This window comes from Oculina patagonica, chromosome 6, assembly GCF_052425735.1.
Source record: "Oculina patagonica isolate OP01 chromosome 6, crgOcupat, whole genome shotgun sequence".
NCBI lineage: Eukaryota > Metazoa > Cnidaria > Anthozoa > Scleractinia > Oculinidae > Oculina > Oculina patagonica.
In genome coordinates, this window is record NC_135763.1 from 4,403,044 (window position 1) to 4,423,780 (window position 20,737).

General features: G+C 37.4%; 3 protein-coding genes across 4 annotated transcripts; 2 read left to right on the forward strand and 1 right to left on the reverse strand.

Moving 5' to 3' along the window:
• Nucleotides 1-3,943: 3,943 nt before the first annotated feature.
• Nucleotides 3,944-8,353, reverse strand: LOC144656293 (radial spoke head protein 3 homolog B-like). Its single transcript, XM_078516525.1, has 7 exons — nt 8,076-8,353; nt 7,463-7,550; nt 6,808-7,095; nt 5,992-6,279; nt 5,043-5,121; nt 4,828-4,914; nt 3,944-4,640 (listed from the first exon to the last, which is right to left on the reverse strand). The coding sequence occupies exons 1-7, from the start codon at nt 8,183-8,185 to the stop codon at nt 4,291-4,293; spliced, it is 1,290 nt and encodes a 429-aa protein (XP_078372651.1). The 5' UTR covers nt 8,186-8,353; the 3' UTR covers nt 3,944-4,290.
• A 134-nt stretch (nt 8,354-8,487) lies between these two features.
• On the forward strand, nt 8,488-11,454 carry LOC144656789 (uncharacterized). Of its 2 annotated transcripts, none has more exons than XM_078517028.1 (3): nt 8,488-8,779; nt 9,321-9,636; nt 10,968-11,454. In XM_078517028.1, exons 1-3 carry the CDS (start codon nt 8,496-8,498, stop codon nt 11,073-11,075), a joined length of 708 nt encoding a protein of 235 aa, XP_078373154.1. In that variant the 5' UTR covers nt 8,488-8,495; the 3' UTR covers nt 11,076-11,454. The 2 variants fall into 2 exon arrangements, with proteins under 2 accessions (XP_078373154.1, XP_078373155.1); XM_078517029.1 differs by having other exon boundaries at nt 10,971-11,454.
• A 3,379-nt stretch (nt 11,455-14,833) lies between these two features.
• LOC144658732 (large ribosomal subunit protein uL13-like) lies at nt 14,834-20,267 on the forward strand. The gene is made up of 9 exons (XM_078519201.1): nt 14,834-14,918; nt 15,218-15,290; nt 15,763-15,828; nt 16,220-16,321; nt 18,410-18,495; nt 19,027-19,086; nt 19,306-19,353; nt 19,588-19,662; nt 20,142-20,267. The coding sequence occupies exons 1-9, from the start codon at nt 14,904-14,906 to the stop codon at nt 20,220-20,222; spliced, it is 606 nt and encodes a 201-aa protein (XP_078375327.1). The 5' UTR covers nt 14,834-14,903; the 3' UTR covers nt 20,223-20,267.
• Nucleotides 20,268-20,737: the final 470 nt, after the last annotated feature.

Here is a 20,737-nt window from a genome sequence, read left to right on the forward strand (position 1 = left end):
GGACAAAATAGTTGACATTTTTTAATAGTGAAAAACAACAGGGACGTTATGTTCACTTCTTAGTCTAGAATGGTAAATGACAAAAAAAAAATAAGAAAACTATGATATACTTATCTGAAATAAGATGTTTGCAATTGTCAACTTACGTCAGAGTGCAAGAGCTTCACACTTGGATCCAAAATAATTGTACTCAGGAGTCCATGCACTTTCCTTTCATACATCTCTGTTTAACCTGAAGTAAACGGATGGAATATCAATATAACCTCCTCCCCGTTTAACGCCTGCTACGCAGGCTAATTTAATTACAATAGATGTTTTTAAGTCGTGGTTGTGGAGATCTAGTCTTTTTAGGCAATCAGTTTCCCGGTATTAGGTTAACTTGTTTTATCTTATTTTCATGTATTTCCTAATTTCTCTGCCAATCAGATCATTTTTAGGCCCAGCACTAACGAATGTAATTCTCCTCGAACACTGCTCACCATCCATTAATAATGATTTGCTGTACTGAAAGACATTCGACGATTTATCGACCTTGTACACTCTTGAACTGAACTGTTAAAGAATAAACAATAGAAAACAAGAAAACAAACAAGAAAATTGTTATGGACTTATCTGAAAGAAGACAGATGCTTTCATTAGCTCATCGGCCACGCCGCGGAAAACTTGGTTAGACTTCGATGGATTACACGTGCCGGCGCCGGATTACTCACGAATCCAAGTCCTTTCTTTCAGCACGGGTCTCTGTTAAGCCTGGAGAAATCGAAGAAACACCATTGGTTATTGTGTATATTCTTCAGAGCGGTAATTGCAAACATTCGGCCTACACTCCCACCCTGATGGAAATTTTGCAGTAATTTTTTAACTCAAAAAAGTAAAATTTAAAGTACAAAGTATACTTTAAAGTACAAAAAAGTTCTCAACCAAAACTTAACTCGTCTTTCTGAAACGAGGAGTGGGGCGTTGTGGCTTGACAGCGTAAAATTCACAAAGGAATTATCAGTCGACCCTGAAGCCAAGAACCAGAATGGCTGTACATCATTTCTCCACAACTCATGCCCTGCGCAAAAGCAAACAACAAAAAATACACCAATATCAGCTAACTGCAATTAACAAATTCTATTCGTGCTCGTTCGCCCGCCTGTGAAATATATTTTTAAAACGACTGTTAACTGAATGGAGTTTCGATTTGTGAAAATGAACACTGAATGTTCACGGCAGCGCTCCGAAGGGAAGGCTACAAACTGCGAACCAACCGAAAAAGTGTGAAAGGATAACAGTGTACGCTTGCGGCCAATTGAACAGAATCATTCAGTAACTGCAATCACAAGAAAATATAAGTGTTTGGTGACCCAGTATATTCCCAACAACTTGTTAGCTGAAACGTTTTTCACAGCGTGGCCGAAGAACAACTCGGCTAAACTTCGCGACGCAACTGTTAGTATTAGACCGTTTTAAGGCCAAACTGAGCGAAAGGCTAGCGAAATTTTAACAACTAAAGATATATACATAGTAGCTTAAAGAATAACACTGTCATAAAGAAAGATAGAGACCGTGGACTTATCTGAATGAAGCACATGGAGGAAGAAGTCCGCCGTTCGCCTCCCAGTTTGTACTTCAACGGACCAACAGCAAAATTATGGGTGTGCCATTTCACACTTCTTTTTATATGCGCGATCAAAATATATTCCTCGCAGCTCCAAGAAATAATTATGTTCGATTCAAACCGAAAGCATTAAAGAATTTTTCAAAACTTTTGTGAAGATTTTTATTCCTTGAAAAACTTTAACAATGCTGCGGGACTAAAAGCACGCACTCCAATCATTAATGACAAATGTTTTAAACTTCTTTTATATACGCGATTAAAATTCATTCCTTGCAACTACGAGAAATATGTTTGATTCAAATAGAGTGCATTAAATACCTTTTTCAAATATTTTTGTAAAGATTTTTATGCCCTCAATAACTTCAACGACAAAACCGCAAGAAAGCCACGCAATCGTTAACTGCGGAATGTGATTTTTTGATAAGCGAGAGTACAATTGTTCTGCGTATTGAATATTATGTTCCTTTTTCAGTCGATAGGAAAAGTGCTTGACCTTATCTCATTCAATAGACTCTTACGTTGACAGTGAAGTATCAGTGGTTTAAATTTGTTACGTATATAAACATACTGGCATATGATAAATCAAATCTGACGAAGGAATTTTGCACTTGCCACCTTGAAACAAATATGTCACCTTAGGATTGTAGGACTTGTAGATTAAAAATAAACTCAGAATTAAACCTGGCGCGCGCTTAAGTAATGCAAAGTGAACTGAGGTACAAAAGAGAAAACGTATTCATATGCATTATGCGTTGATCTACCCCACTATTTTTCCAGCTTACCCTAACAGTCTCGCCCTTGCTTAAAAACGTGTAATTTTGCAAATAATATTACAAATAATATATTTTTAATTATTTAAATTTTTGGGTCTGGTCACGAAATTATTTTAATGGACGTATGAAACGTATATAACGGTGGGGCGATAGTTGTATGCATCTCTTAAGCGGTTACATGTGGGGAATTTCGTTTGGGCACCTTCCAGGTGAAGTCGGCATGATGTGACCTACCTTATTACATGAAATTTTCGCGACACGTTAATTTCGCGATTTTGAGGTGCACATATTTCGCGACACTTAAATTTCGCGATTTTGCGAAAATTTTGTATTTTGAATCACTTTAATTTCGAGTTTTTGAGTTAGGCACAATTACCATTTTCTTAGCAATATATTTTGACATGCCTTTGAATTATATAAAACGACTTCATCGAAGAAACAATAACGTCAAAATTAACAAAAACGCAGGAGGGGACTTAATGTCAATAGAGCAGTTCTTAGAATGTCTTCAAGTGAGTCAATTGATGACAACATCTATTTACATTGATTACTGACATATGCGAGTCACTTAATATTCGCGTCATGTTATGTTCGCGGCACTTATTGTTCGCGTCACTTTAATTTCGCGATTTTTTTAGAATCGCGAAATTAAAGTGTCGCGAAAATTTCATGTACATATTAGGTACATGACTGAGTACGAATTGCGGACCTACGTTACAAACATTTTACATGCTCAACAGATGATACTTCATGTATGCCTAACAGATGCCTGACATTCACTCGAGAGGTTATGTACACATTACAGAGGTTAATTTTATGACTTTATATCTCTCAAACCAAGTGAACTGTCTGGAATAGGGAGGTGTATTATTGAGGTGTCTGTAAGGAGAAGTTCGACTAAAATTCCCAGGGGGGGTACTCCAGCTTGTAAATGACGGGGACGATCGAATGGAGGCAAAACTCAGGACCCAAAAAAATCCCTAAGTCTTCCGACATTACCCAAAAAAATCCCTGGACTAAAAAAAACCCTAAAAAATCCCTTGTCAAATTACCCCTAAATTGCCAGGAGGGGCAATAATACAAGCTTAACACGAAATCGTAAAAAAAATGAACGCTCATGGGTTTTTTATTCATCATACCATAAGCCGCACCAAGGCACTTTAGTTTGTTTTCAATACCCAAAAAAATCCCCTTTTCAAATACGTCACCCAAAAAAATACTTGCCAAATTTTTTAACCCAAAAAAATCCCGAAATCGAAAATTTCAAACCCAAAAAAATCCTTCAATCATCCCCGTCATTTACAAGCCGGAGTACCCCCCCTCGGCTAAAATTACACTATTTTGCATCATCTTACTGGAATGATATAATTTATTGTTTTCAAAGTCCGTACACTATGAGTAGTCTACTTGCCAAATTATCACTCATGTCATGTAATCTAAGAAAGAAAGGGCCTCTTAAATTCTTTGGATTTTAATTGATGAATTTCTGAGGACGAAAAAAATCATTTTGGTGTCTTAGCATAAGGAGGAGAAGTAGAAAGTAAAAATAATCAAGGCGATTCCAAACTTAATATTTGCAGTAAAGTTTATTTTTTAACTGCCTATTTCATCATACATACATCCAATTATTTGAATAATGAAAATCTATATACATGTAGTTCTGTGAGTCCATCTATGGAAAGATTTTATGAATAGAACAACGACCAGCCTTCAGGAAAAATACTAGCAAAGTACAGATTCAATGGCACTTTGTTACAAAGGAAGGCCATGGTAAATAAGGAGTTTATATATACATAGGAATAGGAACTTCTCGCAATCAAAGAAGGTCAGTTCTTTTTTTTTTTTTTGAAATATTCAAATGAACGTCCTATGTAAAAGACTGAAAAACACCAAAATAATAAATGCAATTCCTGATTATTCTTGTTCAGCATCAGCGTCATCCGTAGGTTCAGGATCCTTCGGTCCTGATTCAGCTGGTGTTTCGGCAGTGGGAGCAGCTTCACTGCCTCCTTCCTCTCCAGCAACACTGTCTTCGTCAGGTTTATCAGCTGTTTCTCTACCATCACCCTCAGCTTCACCTTCCTGTTCACCCTGCTCGGCTGCTGCAGCTTTGGCCTCTTCTGCTGCTTTAGCTGCAATCTCTTCGGCTTTCTTTCTTTCTTCTGCTGCCTTGGCTGCAGCCTCTTGCTCCACAGCAAGTCTTGCAGCTTCCTCGAGCTTATGATATACTTCAAAGCGTCTTTGGACGACGTCTCTTATGATTGCTGCAGAATGGGAATAGGATAATGAATAGATCAGTAAATTATCCATTTCTGCAGTCTAGGGCACTGACAGAATCAAGACATGTTTCGATCATTCAACGATCATCATCAGTTATGAGTTGATTTATAATTGTGATTTCCTGGATATTTCCTGGAACAAAACATTATCAAGAGCCTTAACAGTACTTACCATCGAGGACAGTTCTTGAAATAACGCTTTGGCTTAATTCTCCTTCCACCCTCTCCAACAACCACGGCATAAAGTATGTTTCCACGTCTAAAAAGAAAAAAAAATTGCATTATTAAAAAATCACTTAAAAATTGGTATGCAAACTCACCTGCACCCTTATTAAAATTATTAAAATAAACATTTTTCAGTAAGGTCAGAAACAAAAAGTTGTTTACCTCTTTCCACTGGATCGTAGAAATATCCATTTTCGTTTAATGAGCCAAACACTGAAGGAACAAGGTCGGCAAGATAACTCTACAAGAATCAAACACAATGAATATGATTAACAATTGTTTTTCAACCAGCAGCATAATTTAGTGTAGGCAAAGGCATCAAAAAATTGCAATAGCCCATTTGCAAAAAGAGTGGTGGCCTGGGGCTAGGGTAGACGCGTGCTGAGTTGTGGGATCGTTTGGGGGGCGCACGAAATTGTAAACAAAAGAAATTATGCCAGATCACGAAAGGTTGCTCCTGGAATATCTTCCTGTTTGAGAGGCTTTTCTTTTGTTCCGCTAACACCTGCCATTTAACTCAAAACCTCCCTCCTAGCCAACTGGCCACATTTTGAAACATTTTTTTCAATATTTCGTGCTCCCCCCAAACGATCCCACAACTCAGCACGCGTCTACCTTCACCCCAGGCTCCCACTCTTTTTGCAAGTGGGCTATTTAACAGGAATACAGTTGAAGCCCTTGTAAGTGACCACTTCAGGAATTTGAAAAAGTAGTTATAACTAAAGCTGGTTGAAAAGGCTCTTGCACTGAAACTAGATTCTACAGTTTCCTAATGGGCTATTTTTTAAAGTTCTCAAACTCATTAATAATTCACCAAGTTAAAACAAAGAAAATCATAACTGTGAAGGAGGTTTTGATACCCGGTCTTAATTATCATAGATTTTTACAATTTTATTTCTGTTTACTCTATAGTTTTTGTTTTGATTGAGAAGATGTACCAAACACTCAAGAGAGTGTCTTTCTTGAGTGTCTCACTGGCTATCCAAACACCTTGAATTTTGTCAAAATTACGGTACCCTGCTGCCCGTCGTATTTTCAACTCTCTTCTTGGTGTTTGGATATCCCCATAAATCACTGCCTCTAGTGTTTGATAGAATTCTTTTTAAATTACCTGGGCAAAGGCACGAGCAGATATCTTTTCACCAGTTTCTCTTTCCTTTCTGAGTACTTCTGCCTGTTGTTTCATTCGGCGTTCTTTCTCCTCTCTATGCCTTCTTTCCTGCTCTTCTAATCTTTGTGTCTCGACAAGTTCGGCATTACGTAGTTCTTTGAAATTTCTCTGTTGTGCCCGTAGATTTGAGAGTTCTTCCTCTTCCATGACCTCAAGCAGAGCTTGTTCAACTGTTTTACCAACAAGAACCTCAAGGATTGGTTTTACTTCAATATCAAAGTCGAACAACTGTGGAAGAAAGACAAACAACAAAATTACTATGAGTCAATGACAGTTTTTGTTAGGCACACTGAAAGTTAACATCTAGTGACAGTTAGGTCTGTGGGAAATACTTCTTTTTATTTTTAAAAGGCTATGTCACAAAAGCCCTTTTTAACAACATACTTTGAAATGAAACAAAACACAAGTCGTAAATCAGACGAGCTAGTGTAATGTCTTGCAAGGCAACACAGCAAGGGGTGCACAACTATCACTGTAAAGTGAATTTTTTTCAGTCAACAGCACTAAGTGTAGCTACTCTTTAATAGACCAATTTTGATAATTAAATTCAGCCTAAAACAAAAGACATCACTGTGAGGCTTCAGGGAAACCCCACAAACTCTATAGTTTATTCCCTAGAGCCTTGTACTGAGATCTGTTGTTTTGGGCTGAATTTTAATATATTGAAATTGGGCTATTAAACAACCAGAACCAGCATTACAGGAAGGCTTTAAGTTTTTTATTACTGAAAACACTTATTAAGAATGACAAACATACTTCTCCCTCCAGAATTTGCGTTGCAACATCCACTCCACTCTTCGCAGGAATGAATAGCGGGGAGGGAGGTCGATCGAGAAAGGCATCTGTCTGTGTTTCTACATCGGCTTCTTCAACACGATCACTTAACTCTTCCAAATAAAGTTCAGTTTGTACATCGATATGTTTCCTTCCCTCTACAGGTTCGGGTGACCTTGGTTTTAACTGTGCCTTTGCACGTTTCCTTGCAATAGCTCTTCTTCTTGCCTCCTGCTGTCTCTGAATTTCAATAGGATCAGGCTGTGCAGTCTATCGAGACAAACACAAAAGTCAATATCCTATAACTTTGATAAAATTTTCTTTTTAAAGTGAAAACCTATGTCAGTAATTATTGTGAGCTGCAACATCAATTAACTATTAGTTACAGAGAAAATTGCTAAATCACTCCTCCACTTTTATTTTTAAAATGTCGGTTATGTACAGTACAAAATAACCACCTCCCCCCACCCTCCCTAAAAAAATAACCATATCATAATTAATTCCCCAGAAACCTCTTGTTACATGGCTGACCAAAACTTCTTTGCACCTTCTTGTATCCCTTTTATTCTTGAGTGTTCCCCAAATAATTCAGTCTACTGAGGAAAAATAGCAAGGTTTTCTCTGTTTGAAAACTTACCGCCGGTAAAGTCCTTTGTGCATATGTGTTACCCCTGACAATTCTGCGATCATACATGATGTTCCCATAAGGTGTAGGACTCTCATTTCTAAATAGAGAACACAATGCTTAAATATTGATTGCACTAAAACAGGAGTTCTTGTTTAGTAATCAGACCCAGAGTTTAGACACAATATTGCCAAATGATGTTGCTTGGTGTTTTTGTATATTTCATTAAGTTAAAACAAAAAATCAAAATACGTTTTGCTAAGGTTTATATTATAGTGTCGTATTCTCAGTATTGGGTTAATTTGATTGAGCAATACTAGACATTTCGTTTATGTATGGACCTTTTTTTCCGTGGAATGAAACCTTTGTGAGTAGAAATCATCTAACGCTGGATCAAACAACAGCTGGTGTCTCTTTATACGATAAGCATAATTCCAAATGTACAAATCAGCTAATTTTTGCTGAAGACGTTTTCAAGCTTACCAGATCAAGATATTGAACTCGATCTTTCTACACACGCCTGTTTACTCTGTTTGGTTCTTATGACAAAATCACTTAAACAAACCCATAGCAAGTAAAATATTTTACATAAAAAGATAAGCTTAGATGCTGTTACACAACTTACTCTTGCGTTAGCGGATCACGGAATTTTTTCCTCTGTTGAACAGGTCGAGGTTGGCTTGCAAAAGTGTACGTTCTGGAGCCGTCTCCTTTCTGAGCGACAACGGCTGCCATGTCTTGATCTATTTTGCACTCAACTGACGATATAAACTGGTGGGAATAATTTAAAACTGAAATATAAGTCGAGAGAACCTTACGATGTCTAAAACATTTGATCAATTTCTCTCGTTGTGAAAACTCCTAAAAAACAACATGGCGTTGCCAATGATTCTGTTTGGAGGGAACGATACGTCACGGTTTCCATGACAATAACAATTGTGATCCACAATTGAGCGAGATATAAACGGTAATTTGATTGGTTATAATTTGGAAGCAAATAAGCCAATTAAAAATCAGTTTAGAAATGCATTGGCGAATTTCAATAATGGCGGACTCGGCGAGGCCTTCTGGAAGCAATGAACTTGATCATCCTGAAGTTCTTTCTAGAGAGCGGCTCCTAGAAATTTTGTACGAGAGATCAATGCGTCAGGAAGATCTTGTAAATTTAGAAAAAAGTGATCTTGTCCAGCTCTTTTATAATTACGTCACGCCATTACCTCAAAGGCTACATCAACTCCGCAGAGCTAAAAGGGAGACACCTTGTGGTAGATCTGGGGAAAGGGTCTCTTCAAAAGGCAGAACCTCTACAATAATACGGTTAACAAAAAGGTAAAGATTCTTTGATTATGGAAACTGACAAACCAATGATGTTGTCAGTTTTGATTCTTCAGTCAGACGCCTTCTAATGAATCTATTAACTAAAGGCAGCGTGGCGGCTGGTAGTGTTGTAGACCGTTGTAGATTCTGCTGCCAGTCGTCCCGAATTCAAATCCAGTTCTTTGTTGATCCTTTGTTACTAAACAAGTTTGACGAAAGTATGCAGTCGTGTTTTCAGTTTTCCATATATTTATGGAAAGGAGAGTTCAAATAATGCACCTATCAATGGTTTGCCCCATGGCCCTAGTTGTACAAAGTGGATAATGCTATTCACTGGAGAAATCATTATCCAGTTGATTACACCAACAAAATTAACAAAAGCACTTTCTAGCTAGAAATTTTCCCAGTGAATAACATTTTCCATCCTTTGAAGAATTGGGGCCTGGCAGTTTTATTGTCACTCAAATGCCGCAAGTTCAAGTGCTTAGCCAAAGATACAAAATGTTGTAAAAGGTTATTGATTTTTTTATTGTAATGTGTTTTCTCATTCCAGAAAATCTGATGAAATTGTAACTACTACTCCTATCAAGATAACAAGAACAGAGCACAGCAACAGTATTAAAATTAACAGAGGGACTCCTTGTCTTGATTCATTAAACAAAGGAATTAATTCAGTCTCCATCAATGCAACTTCTCCGACCACAGTCGACACTAGAACTAGTCATGAAGGCAGTACTGTCAACAAATTAATCAAACCAAAAGTGGTTAAATTGAACAGAAAAACTTTGGGACTTCATGTGGACAAATCAGTTGAGCACTCACCGTTAAAGGATGAGTCCAGTTCAAGTTTAAATGGTGGACCACAAAAGGTAACTGTATATGAAAGTAAATTAATAGATGATGGAGGTTTCGCACCCAATCGAGTTCACACCCACCTTTTTGGTGTTCGAACCTTCCTGTCCCTATGGTAGTCACACTTTGCTCCCGCTTAAAGAAGGAGAAATATTCTAAGTCGTATGTTGGATCAAACTGATGCTCGTATTTGGGAGAAAACGCAATAAGTGTACCGTATTTTCTCGATTAAACGCCGGGCCCCGAATAAACGCCGGGTCTCCAAGCTGTATTGGAAAATAAACCCCTTAAACAATTATTAAAGGTTTAACATGCTTTAAAAATAATGTCTAAATATATTGCTGTCAAAAATAATGAATAAAAATCATTTCTGAGAAACATAGGACTTGAACAAACTCCTGGAATCAAATAAACGCCGGCTCTATCGGGCCAAGTTTGAAATAAACGCCGGGGGCGTTTAAACAAGAAAATACGGTACTCTGAAGGTGGGTGCAAACTCCAATGGGTGCAAAACCCCTGTTACCATGATAGTAATTACCTATGTAACAAGCATGGGACATCCAGAACAGAAATATCCAGTCACCAATAGAGTATGAACCAATTAACCAATGATCTCCTGCATGGACCAGATGCTTGCAGTGCTGACTGTCCCATGCTTGATACATAACAGCAGCAACAACGCATCATAACAAATAGCTGATTAACTTTTCGTCGTCATGTCAACCTGTATGCAATTTCAATTATTGATCAAGATACACCAGGGTTAAGAATTTCTTAAGTCCTTTTTAGGTTGGCATGTTTAGTATCTAAGTCATTGGAAAATGAACGTGAAGTCTTTAAATGGGAATTTAGAAAGGAATCAATACCTTTGCTATGATGAACATGCATTAAGCAGACCACCCCTTCATTATAATATCTTGGTGATAGATCTTAAGATCTATGCTCACAAGATATCACAGCCTGTGTTGTGTTCTTGGGCAAGACACTTTACTCTCATAGTGCCTCTCTCCACCCAGGTGTATAAATGGGTACCGGCGAAAAAATGCTGGCGGGCTCCCTGCGATGGACTAGCATCCCATTCAGGGGGGAGTAGAAATATTCCTAGTTGCTTAATGCCATGGAAAGCGGGATAAGCTCCGGCAGTGTGGGCGGTATGGCTCTTGGCTTCCCTTTTTTTTTATTGAACAGTGTGATGAAATGTTGTCTGTCCTTAGCTTTCAGGGATTTTTGATGGAGTGAATTTAGAATTTAAACAACAACTTAATTAGTTACTTGCATACTTTTCCCTGATTACAATGGTTATTGAGGATGTTAATTATGCTTGATTTAATTGGTTTGTCTCTTTTAGCAGGAAGTTGCTGTATCATCATCAAGTGAATCTGGTTCAGATGTTAATGAAAGTGAAATAAGAAACACAAAAAGGAAATTTGAGAAAGTAGCTGTTACTTGGCCATAAATACAGGACTGAAATACACATAACATGCTTTCTTCAATTTATCATTTGAAGATAATTTTTAATTTATTATTTGATTTATAGGATATAATAAAGAAATGGCTTCACTTCCGTCAAAGAGCTGTTTGCTCTGAGAAATCCCTGCCTAGTCTGAATGAGTAGAATAAAATAATAATATTTTGACATGATGTTGAGGAAAACATAATATATCTCTACTTGATAATTTGCAACAATCATTTTACAGTTTTCAGTCTGGCTGATCTTGCTGGATTATGCAAAAATTAGGTCAAGTAAACGTGATTATCCAGCTGACAGTGTTTACTATTTATAAGTAAATAGTCTTAAAGATCCTTCCAAGAGGTTCGCATGGCTTCATTTTATTCCAATGGTGTAGTTGTTTTGTTTGTTTGTGTGTACAGTGTAAGACCTCCTATCATTATCAAGTTTACAGTAATCAAACAACTAAAGAAAATAATGCTTACAGTGTGACTACTTGAACCGGGGCACCCTGAACAAAATTAACCAATCACAGTGTTAATTGAAAACAAAGGATAGGGACATTTTTTTTGCAACGGACCAATAACGTTCTAGAACGTAAACAAAAGATTACCTACAAAATTTGAAGTGTCAACATCGTTACAAACAGATGCGGACCTCTCAGGAAACTTGCCTTGTTTTTGATTGGTTAGCTTGGATCCTAAGTTTTCATTGAGTGCACCGAATTTTAGTGCTCGTTTTATTATTTGATCAAAAACTGTGATCAAAAGTCTTCATTCACAGGCTAAAAATTATTCAGAGGAAATTTTCTAATAAAATTAAATCGCTCTTTGTCTGTAATAGCTCAGTAAAGAATAATGAAGAACGTTTTTATTCACGACAAGCGACGACGCATAAATGGGATGGAATTGCATGTTGTGAGCAGGGTTTCATGTTTGAAAAGTCAGTTGCCTTCAACTCTTCTTTACATACTCGTGTTTGTTGTGATTATTTTTTGTTTTTGACGAAAGACAAAAAAAAATTTGGGATGCCACCAGACCAACAATAATTAACCTTGCATATAGGGGCAATTTTGCCTCTTGCCGCTTGAAACGAGTTTTCAGTCTGTTGCAAATTTATAAAACCACAGAAAGATTGAAGCTTATTGAAGAAACGGAACAAGTTCCTCTTTTACGTAAAGCAATATACTTCAAAGTTATAACAGTAACTAACAGAAAATGAGTCCGTGAACATGCAACATCAATTTCACGGCAACAGACGGAGTGAAATAAAAAATAATTACGGCATGATTTTGACTTCACGGTCTTCATTTTCACCCCAGGAGTGAAACTAGTAAACACAGCGTGGAATCTTCAATTCACACCTCCTGGCTGTGAACAAAATTTCACGATTCATGGTTTGCTTCGTAAGCTTTTTTATTTATTTATAAATGTTATCGCGAGAACTCCATGACCTTTGAAAAATTGAGGATGAAAACAAATCAATCAAAAACAAGGCAAGTTTCCTGAGAGGTCCGCATCTGTTTGTAACGATGTTGACACTTCAAATTTTGTAGGTAATCTTTTGTTTACGTTCTAGAACGTTATTGGTCCATTGCAAGAAAATGTCCCTATTCTTTGTTTTCAATTAACACTGTGATTGGTTAATTTTGTTCAGGGTGCCCCGGTTCGAGTAGTCACACTGTAATTCAATATATCTAATACCTATTTTCATTGGTATTTTATTTATATTTATGTTTTATCATTTTTATTGTATATATGTGAGGGAGACCGTTGTTTATCTCAGAAAGGACTGACATTATGTAGCAGCAATAGAAACCGATTCAACAATTGTGTTGCCTGATATTATAGTCTACTAAGTAGCTATAGATACATAAAATGAATTATAATTTGTATAAATTATTGTTAATTGTAATTACAAGACATTTCAATCTGTATACAGGTCCATCATTTCAAGACTGTCCTCTGTTTTATTTCTTCTTAGTCAGTTTTTGATGCTCTCTTAACCCCTTCACAGATATTTTTGGGTTTATCAGGTTAAGGAGTGGTCACTATTTATGGGAAGGGAGGGGTCAGTGAAATATGGGATGGGGAGGCTAAAAAAAGTCTGGTCGCCTGTTTGTGGGAGGCAAAAAAGTTTTTTTCATTGAAGAAGGGGGATCAAAAAAATTTGGTTGACAACCCCTTGATGTCTACATTTAGCAAAGTAAAGGAAATATCGATCCCCACCCCAAGGAAGGTCATTAGAAATTCTGAGGGGAAGAGGTGTTTCAATTGCAAAAACCAAACTTTTAAAGGAAAGTATGAAGCTTAACTGTAATAACTTTCCTGAGGGGGGGTGGGAGGGTTTCAACAGGGTGGCAAAGGGTTTTCGCGTGACGCGTGATGTCCCCAAAATTAGTAGCGTGATGCGTGATGGAGCCAAAATAAGCTGCGTGATGCGGGACTGGACATCACAACGTGATGCGTGATTTGACTATTTTACAAGAGCGTGACACGTGATTTACTTCAAGGTTATCTGTGATATTTAAAGCTCTTCAAAGTAAAAGTACATTTAAATGAAGGTCGAGAAAGAGGCTCGCTGGTTTCAATTCTGGAACTAAGCTTTATTCTAAATAGCCTCGCCAGTCTTCAAAGTTTAAAAATTTTCACCGAAATTTGGCATGAGGATTATTACAAATTTGTCCAAAAAACAATTTAGTAATTTTATGTTCAAAAATTAACACTAACAGGCAACCAATCCAAGAAAATTTACCTTCAATGTAATTTTCAATAATGCATCATCAAAAAGTTAAAATCCTCCAAAATTAGCTCAGCACACTTTCTTATTTTTACATGATGCGTAATCAGTTGTTTAAAAATGTTTTCCGTGATACATGATTTAACTCAAAAATTCACCGTGATGCATGATTGGTACCCCCCCCCCCCCCCCCCCCTTTGCCACCCTGTTTCAACCTTGTTCCCTGGAAACAAGGTTTGGAGGGTTCATGCCCAAAAATTTTCCTAAGGAGGGGTATACGGATAATTTATGGAACAGCACATTAAAATTTCCAGTAGGGGAAGAGGATCTTAAACTGGATTAGCTGGAATTTTTTTTGGAACCACTGTAAAAACTGCAGTAATATTTGTCATTTATGACTCTCTAACACATTACCTCAAACCAATGGTGTTAAAGATATCACGACATCGCACAACCAAAGACACCAGACGATTGTGCCAGTGACAAAAACTGACTACAACCCTAAAATGTTTGACCTGACAATTTTGTCAAATTAATTGAGAGCATTAAAGCCTTATACAAAATCACCCTGGCCTTTGCTGGAAACAAATTTTAAAACCCTCCAATCAGCTCATTTAAAAAGAGTAAATCCTTAAAATATACATGCTTGTGAGAGGTAAAATATAATTTGAAGATGCGATCACAAAGGACACATGGGGAGTCCATGCAGACCTGTCTTTAACTTTATTTTCACGTTGAAGAAAGGTTTAAACCAAAAACCCATCTGTTGAGGAAGTGTGGACATTTTCTGGGAAATTAAATATGAAGAGAATAAAAATACTGCAAAAAAAAGTTGAAATAGATGGTGAAGGCTGCAAGAGCACAGCATTCATACTTATCTCAATAGATGCATTTGCAAGACGTTCAAATAAAGCAAAGTTTAATCCCATTTATAATTTCATTCTTCCTTCAATTTTTGCCACATTTTGGGACCGCAGATACTGGTACCCATACCCATATGGCTTTGTAGCCAGGCTCGCCCCTTTCCCCGCCGGTGGGCCGCCCCTGATATTCAGCTCGCATGTGTCCCTCGTTCTTTCTTTTAGCGGCTCCAACATGGGGTTTGAGAAGGTAACGTGTGTAGAAAAATATGATGGATTTCCTCTTTATTCACCGCTGAAATTAAATGAATAATAACGGATATAAAAAAGGAAGAATTTTTTCTGTATTTTGTGGTCTTATACCGCAAAATAATGCGTGGATTTACTAGCATTGCTACCTTGAAATGAGGATGTTGTGTTCCTAGAACTTTTCGAGCTAACATGTGGGGAAGTTGATGTCGCAAATCTGAATTAAATACCAAGGGTTAAGGGCTGTCCCATTCGTACTTGTTGCCAGTGATATAAGATGGATTTCCTTTATAATTGCAGTCAATTGTCATCGACGCTTCGGGCCATCTGCTAGGCCGTTTAGCATCCACAATTGCAAAGAGCCTTTTGACTGGTAAGAAACTACATTTCTTCTGTTAGTCGATATTTAAGCCCTAAACATAAGCTTACAGCTTTGTTAATAAAGCTTGATGACTGAAATTTCTGTTCAAGTTTGGAACTGGAAAAGGGTGAAAACAAGGAACAGTAGATTCACTTTACAACAATGTTTTAAAGATCATAATTTAACGTGTACAGAACAAAACTAATCATAAGGTCAGCCATGAGTCGAGGAATTTTATTAGATAGGTCAGGATTAAAATGCAAGTTAGTAAAGAAAGGGAAATGGCAGAATACTAATATGTAGATTCCTTATCAAGCAGATAAACAAGTTTCACAGTTTATTGTATAATTTCCTTGAACTTATTATAATAATAAAATTAATAGAGCTCCTGGCTTAGTTAACAAGTCTTTTAGAATGTTTCAGAATATTTGTGTACTAGTTACAGTTTGACCATAATCCATGAACCACAAATTTTTCCCTGCAGGGCAAAGAATAATTGTTGTGCGCTGTGAGCAAGTCAACATCAGCGGAAGCTTCTACAGAAACAAGTGTAAGTTGCATTGCTGTTGTGAATGTATTTTAAACATGTAATCAATGCTAAAAGTTTAATCTTCAGGCCCAGATTGCTCAAAGGGTGGATAGTGCTATCCACCGGATAAATCATTATCCGGTGGATAGCGAAGTACATGTAGGTTTTGAGCAAATGAAAGATCATCGCAGTAATGTACTCAAGTAGGTTTTGTATGACAGTTATCCACTGGATAGCGATTTATTCGGTGGATAGCGTTATCCACCCTTTGAACAACTGGGCCCAAGACATGTAAATGTATTGTCATAGAGTTGAGAATTCAGCGATTTTAAATCTGAGATAGTCCAGACTGCAGTTAGAGCTTTTAAATTTGTAAATTTTTGACATTATATTTCATGGTCTTGTTTCTCAGTAAAGTACCTTGATTTCTTGCGGAAGCGAACCAACACCAAGCCTAGCAGGGGACCATTCCATTTCCGTGCTCCAAGCAGAATTGTGTGGAGGACAGTTAGAGGTGAATTAATACTTTTTGGTTGATGTAATTTCTGCAGTCTAGCTAACTGTTGGAAGGTACCTCTTTGAATACAGTGGAGTCCTGCTTATCTGACTGCCATTAGGTCACCATTACCTGATCTTATCCAGGACTGCAAATAACAGTCGGACATCCGACACTGGCCGACCACAATTTGCCAATGTCCAATGAAATTCTAACTGTGGTCTGACAGAATGTCCGAAAAACTTTTTTTCGCTTTCCAGTGCAAACACCAATGTCACACATTAGATTAGCAGGTTCACACATCGAGCAGTACTGTAATATGATGTCCGACCTCACTTTTGTTTTGTCGGATCAAAATAGTGATTTAGTCGGACGCGTGTCCTTTCAAGGGAAAAAAATATGACATGACGACCATATTAAAAGGGGCTCTAAAGAAAAACGACTAAGTGAGCTTTTCTTCATGCCAAAAAAACGATTGTGGTATCAAGGTGGTCATAACTGGCAGAGTTACACTACATGTTTCTTCCATGTACCTTAGAAGTAGATCAAAAATCAACGTGTCTTCAGACGTAATAAACTGCTGTAAACTGTACTGCTTACCACTGTAATGAAACCTGCGACTATGCCTTCCTTCCCAATAATGGAGCTGAACCTTGCCTTTAGCCAGTTCTAGATTGTAGGGTTTGGGGTAAAAGTTGTAGTAACTGTATGCTCTGGGCAAGAAAACCTCTAAGCATTCTGTATGTTAGGGCTGATTCAGACAATACAACTGCGACAAATATGAAAGCAAGTCTATGACAGGAATTGTCTTGTGTAAATTAAACCTACAACTTGCTTTTGATTGTTATTTTGGACACCAGAAATGTTGTAGGATTTTAAACTGTTTTAAAACTCAAAAACAATAATGTACCCTCTAAAAGGTGGAAGTGATTTTTGCATAGCCTGAGCAACGCAAGCTACAAAAGTTGTATGCAACAGTTTTACCATCTACAGGGATATGCATTAAAGCCTTGAGCTGGGTAAAATACCCGTCTGTTGCATGAATCTTGCCACCTGTGAAGACTGGTAAATGAGGAAATTGGGAAGCCATTTTCCTGATCTAAATGGCCCTTAACATAACTTTTAGTTTGGTATACGGTTTCTGTAAGAGCCAACTGCTCAATTTTGAGGCTGTTGGCCATTATTTTAGCAGGAATCTGTGGGAAAAATGTTTGTTGACCATCTCTCACCTGTAAGGGTGCGTTTCTTTGGGAAAAATCCAAATCCGGATTCTTGATCCAAAAACGGATTTTGCGTTTCTTTACCTATATCCGAAAATGGATTAATCTTGGATCAATGATCTGAAGAATCCACACTTCGAGTGGATACATCAGATCATATCTGAATCCGGATTTTTAGGATTCATGATCCGTGCGTTTCTTTGGGAAAGGATTCGAAAAAAGTACCTTGGCCCAGCGGTCTTTGATGTGAAAATACAGGTTCGCTCTTTTTAAACACTGCCATACGGAAAGTTTTAGGCAGTTATTTCGATCAAAATACAAAAATATTTCACGATAAAAGGAAACGGTAGCTTCAGATAGGTATGTAGTATCATTTTAAACGGGATACACGTTTTCTAGAACAGCCACTGTGTGCCTACGGAAGTTGTATCCTTTTGAAATTGTCACGAGTGAAATTTGCACTGATCATTTCGCAATCATTCTTCACTCTCAGATGCTTTCTCGCCACATTGTGCTTAACGCTAAAGAAGATCTACTTCGACGTGTGGTTTTTGTAAAAGATTTTGTATGCTTAAATTATTTTAGTTGGATACATTCAACGAAAAATAAATTTGTGCTGATATTTTATGTTCTGTGCGAAATGTGTTTACGGGGTTGTCATGGCAAAAAATCCGTTTTCGGATTCTTCATTTCTTTGGGAGCAAAGTATCCGTGTGATCTGAGATCAATGATCCAATTTTGGATTTTCCCAAAGAAACGCACCCTAAGATGACTGTTAAACAAGTTTTCAAAGTGAGAGCTGTTTGCTACAACAACTTTTTTTATTTGAATTATAAAATGCATAATCCTGTGCTTAACTGATCACCAAGGCATTGTATATTTCCAGGGATGATTCCACACAAGACCAAGAGAGGTGCAGAGGCAATGAACCGTCTTAAAGTTTTTGATGGTATCCCTCCACCTCATGACAAAGTAAGTAACTATCTCAAATAGTATTCAAGCCTGCCAAATAGGATTCTGCTCATTTCTTTTTCATTCTTTGGCAATTTAAGCATTTGTGGTATCTGATTGCAACTGCAGTAATATTAATCTCGAGTGTCAATCTGACTGCTGCGCCTTTCAATAGCTTTCGAGCCCTGCTCAATGATTTTCATTGACTTAACCAGACCTCACAGGAAACAGAGTTCTCTACAACTGGTTCATAAGGTCACATCTGTTTTCCAGGTTCATTGACTGTTGCCATAATTATGATTGACAGCAGCTAAAAACACAATCTTTAGTTGGATTTAAAACTTCAGAGGTCCCATGTCATTGAAAGGGACAGTAAGTATTCTGGACTTTCCATCAAAAAGTCCAAACTGGCATTGAGCACTGACTGAACCAGAAGATGCCTCCTTAGTAGAAAAAGAGAAAGCTCTACACATTAAAAAATGTGTTCAAGTGATGTTTTTGTATCAGCAACTGCTGAAGTTGATTTTAATATTTGCTTTAATTTTTTTCTAGGAAAAGAGAATGGTGGTGCCATCAGCCCTGCGAGTTGTTCGTTTAAAGCCAGGAAGGAAGGTAAGTTACCCAGGTTCAATACAAGTTTTTTAGTTGTTGTTGTTGCTTTCATTTTTTGTTTCTTTTCATTTTAATGTGTGTGTAAATGTGCACCTTCCTTCCAGCATGCTATGTGTATGTGTTATGGGAATGAGAATACCTTGTCTTATGAAAGTTACAAGCACCTCAAAGCAATTTCTCCTTGAAAGTCATTTAAATGCAATTTGTGTCCCCTTGCAGTACTGTGTGCTTGGTAGACTATCACACGAGGTTGGCTGGAAGTACAAGGTGGGTTTCAATACATGTCCATGTACACATTGATAATTGTACATCTACACTTATGCATAAATTAGTCGATTCAGACTCCCTTGGGAGTCTGCTTTCCAGAACAATCCAAAACAATATCTGCTGATCAGGTTAAATACGAGTAGATATTGTTTGGTAGCAACTTTTTTGAGGAACTTACACTTTCAAATTAATATCATTATAGTAACATAGCTAAACATAATTTGTGTGTTTTAGGATGTGCTCGAAACCCTAGAAGAGAAGCGTAAAGCCAAGGCTGCTGTGTATTATGAACATAAGAAGAAAATCCAGGTGAGAAATTAATGCAACAGATCTAGTGTTATCTTTAAAATACATGTATCATGACAGTATGTTTATTTTTCAGTTTTTCTCTATGCAGTCTGTCTTGCTAGCCCTCTTATTGTGTGATGGTAAATCTCTGTCTGCTTCTTGCAATTAATACAACTGTTTCTTCTGCGGGAATTACCATTTGTCATGTGTTTTTAGTATTTGCTGTCATTGTTCTCCGTGACTGATACAAACAAGCAAGCAAATATTAAGCGAATTAAGCAGTCTCTCTCCACCCAGGGCAAAACTGACAAAACACTGTGGGATAACCTGAGACGACTAGCATTCCATCCAACAAACTGGTGTCTGTTGGTCTGGGCCACTTTGTCCACTAGCCAACTTTCTCCCCACAATTGTTTCTCTTACAGTATATAGCAATTTATAAATATTATTATAATAATTGCTATACAATTTTTTTCATATTTTTTCGTTGTTCTGGACAGAAACTGAAACAGAAGGCTGAGCAGAACAAAACAGATGAGCTGAAGTCTGTGAATGAAGTGTTGGAAGGATATGGTTACTAATAGAACCATCATTTGACAGCAGAAATAAAATTCAACATTCTTGCACTGAGTGTGTCTTTGTGATCTGAGAGTTATTGTTATTTGGGGTAGGTGTCCTTAAATTACAGTCGTCTGTTATGCTGAGGGCAGAGATGACTAATTTCAGGCTAGATAGTACAAGAAATCAAAAAACATCATACACATGCAGTGGCCATATTGCGCTCCCGCCTCTGTTTTATCATTTTATTTTAGCCATTTTCACAGTGGTGCGGTGGCATCACTGGGTCTCCTAAACCCACTTTGTTTTCCTAATGCAGACTACCAGTAACCTGAACATGCAGACATCGCGCATTTCCTAAGGAAATAGGAGATGGCTACATGCAGGCTAACTACCAGTTACCAGAGGCAATGTGTTATGATACCCATCGTGAGACAAAACGCCTTCTTCCCGCCGCTTCGCCTTTCCCGTTGTTCTTTATATACTAAACAAAATAATATTGGTCTTTTTGGAGCCGTTTTTGTTTCTTTCTGGATAA

Bases quoted from the DNA above. Each gene is read 5' to 3' on its own strand.
- LOC144658732 (XM_078519201.1), top strand. The intron at 18,496-19,026 runs GTAAGTAACTAT...ATTTTTTTCTAG, and splicing joins TCCCTCCACCTCATGACAAA to GAAAAGAGAATGGTGGTGCC. The intron at 19,087-19,305 runs GTAAGTTACCCA...GTCCCCTTGCAG, and splicing joins GTTTAAAGCCAGGAAGGAAG to TACTGTGTGCTTGGTAGACT.
- LOC144656293 (XM_078516525.1), bottom strand. From the start codon at position 8,185: ATGGCAGCCGTTGTCGCTCAGAAAGGAGACGGCTCCAGAACGTACACT. The intron at 7,551-8,075 runs GTAAGTTGTGTA...TTCTCTATTTAG, and splicing joins CGTGATCCGCTAACGCAAGA to AAATGAGAGTCCTACACCTT. The intron at 6,280-6,807 runs GTATGTTTGTCA...TTTCTTCCACAG, and splicing joins CGCAAATTCTGGAGGGAGAA to TTGTTCGACTTTGATATTGA.
- LOC144656789 (XM_078517028.1), top strand. From the start codon at position 8,496: ATGGCGGACTCGGCGAGGCCTTCTGGAAGCAATGAACTTGATCATCCT. The intron at 8,780-9,320 runs GTAAAGATTCTT...TTCTCATTCCAG, and splicing joins ATAATACGGTTAACAAAAAG to AAAATCTGATGAAATTGTAA. The intron at 9,637-10,967 runs GTAACTGTATAT...TGTCTCTTTTAG, and splicing joins TAAATGGTGGACCACAAAAG to CAGGAAGTTGCTGTATCATC.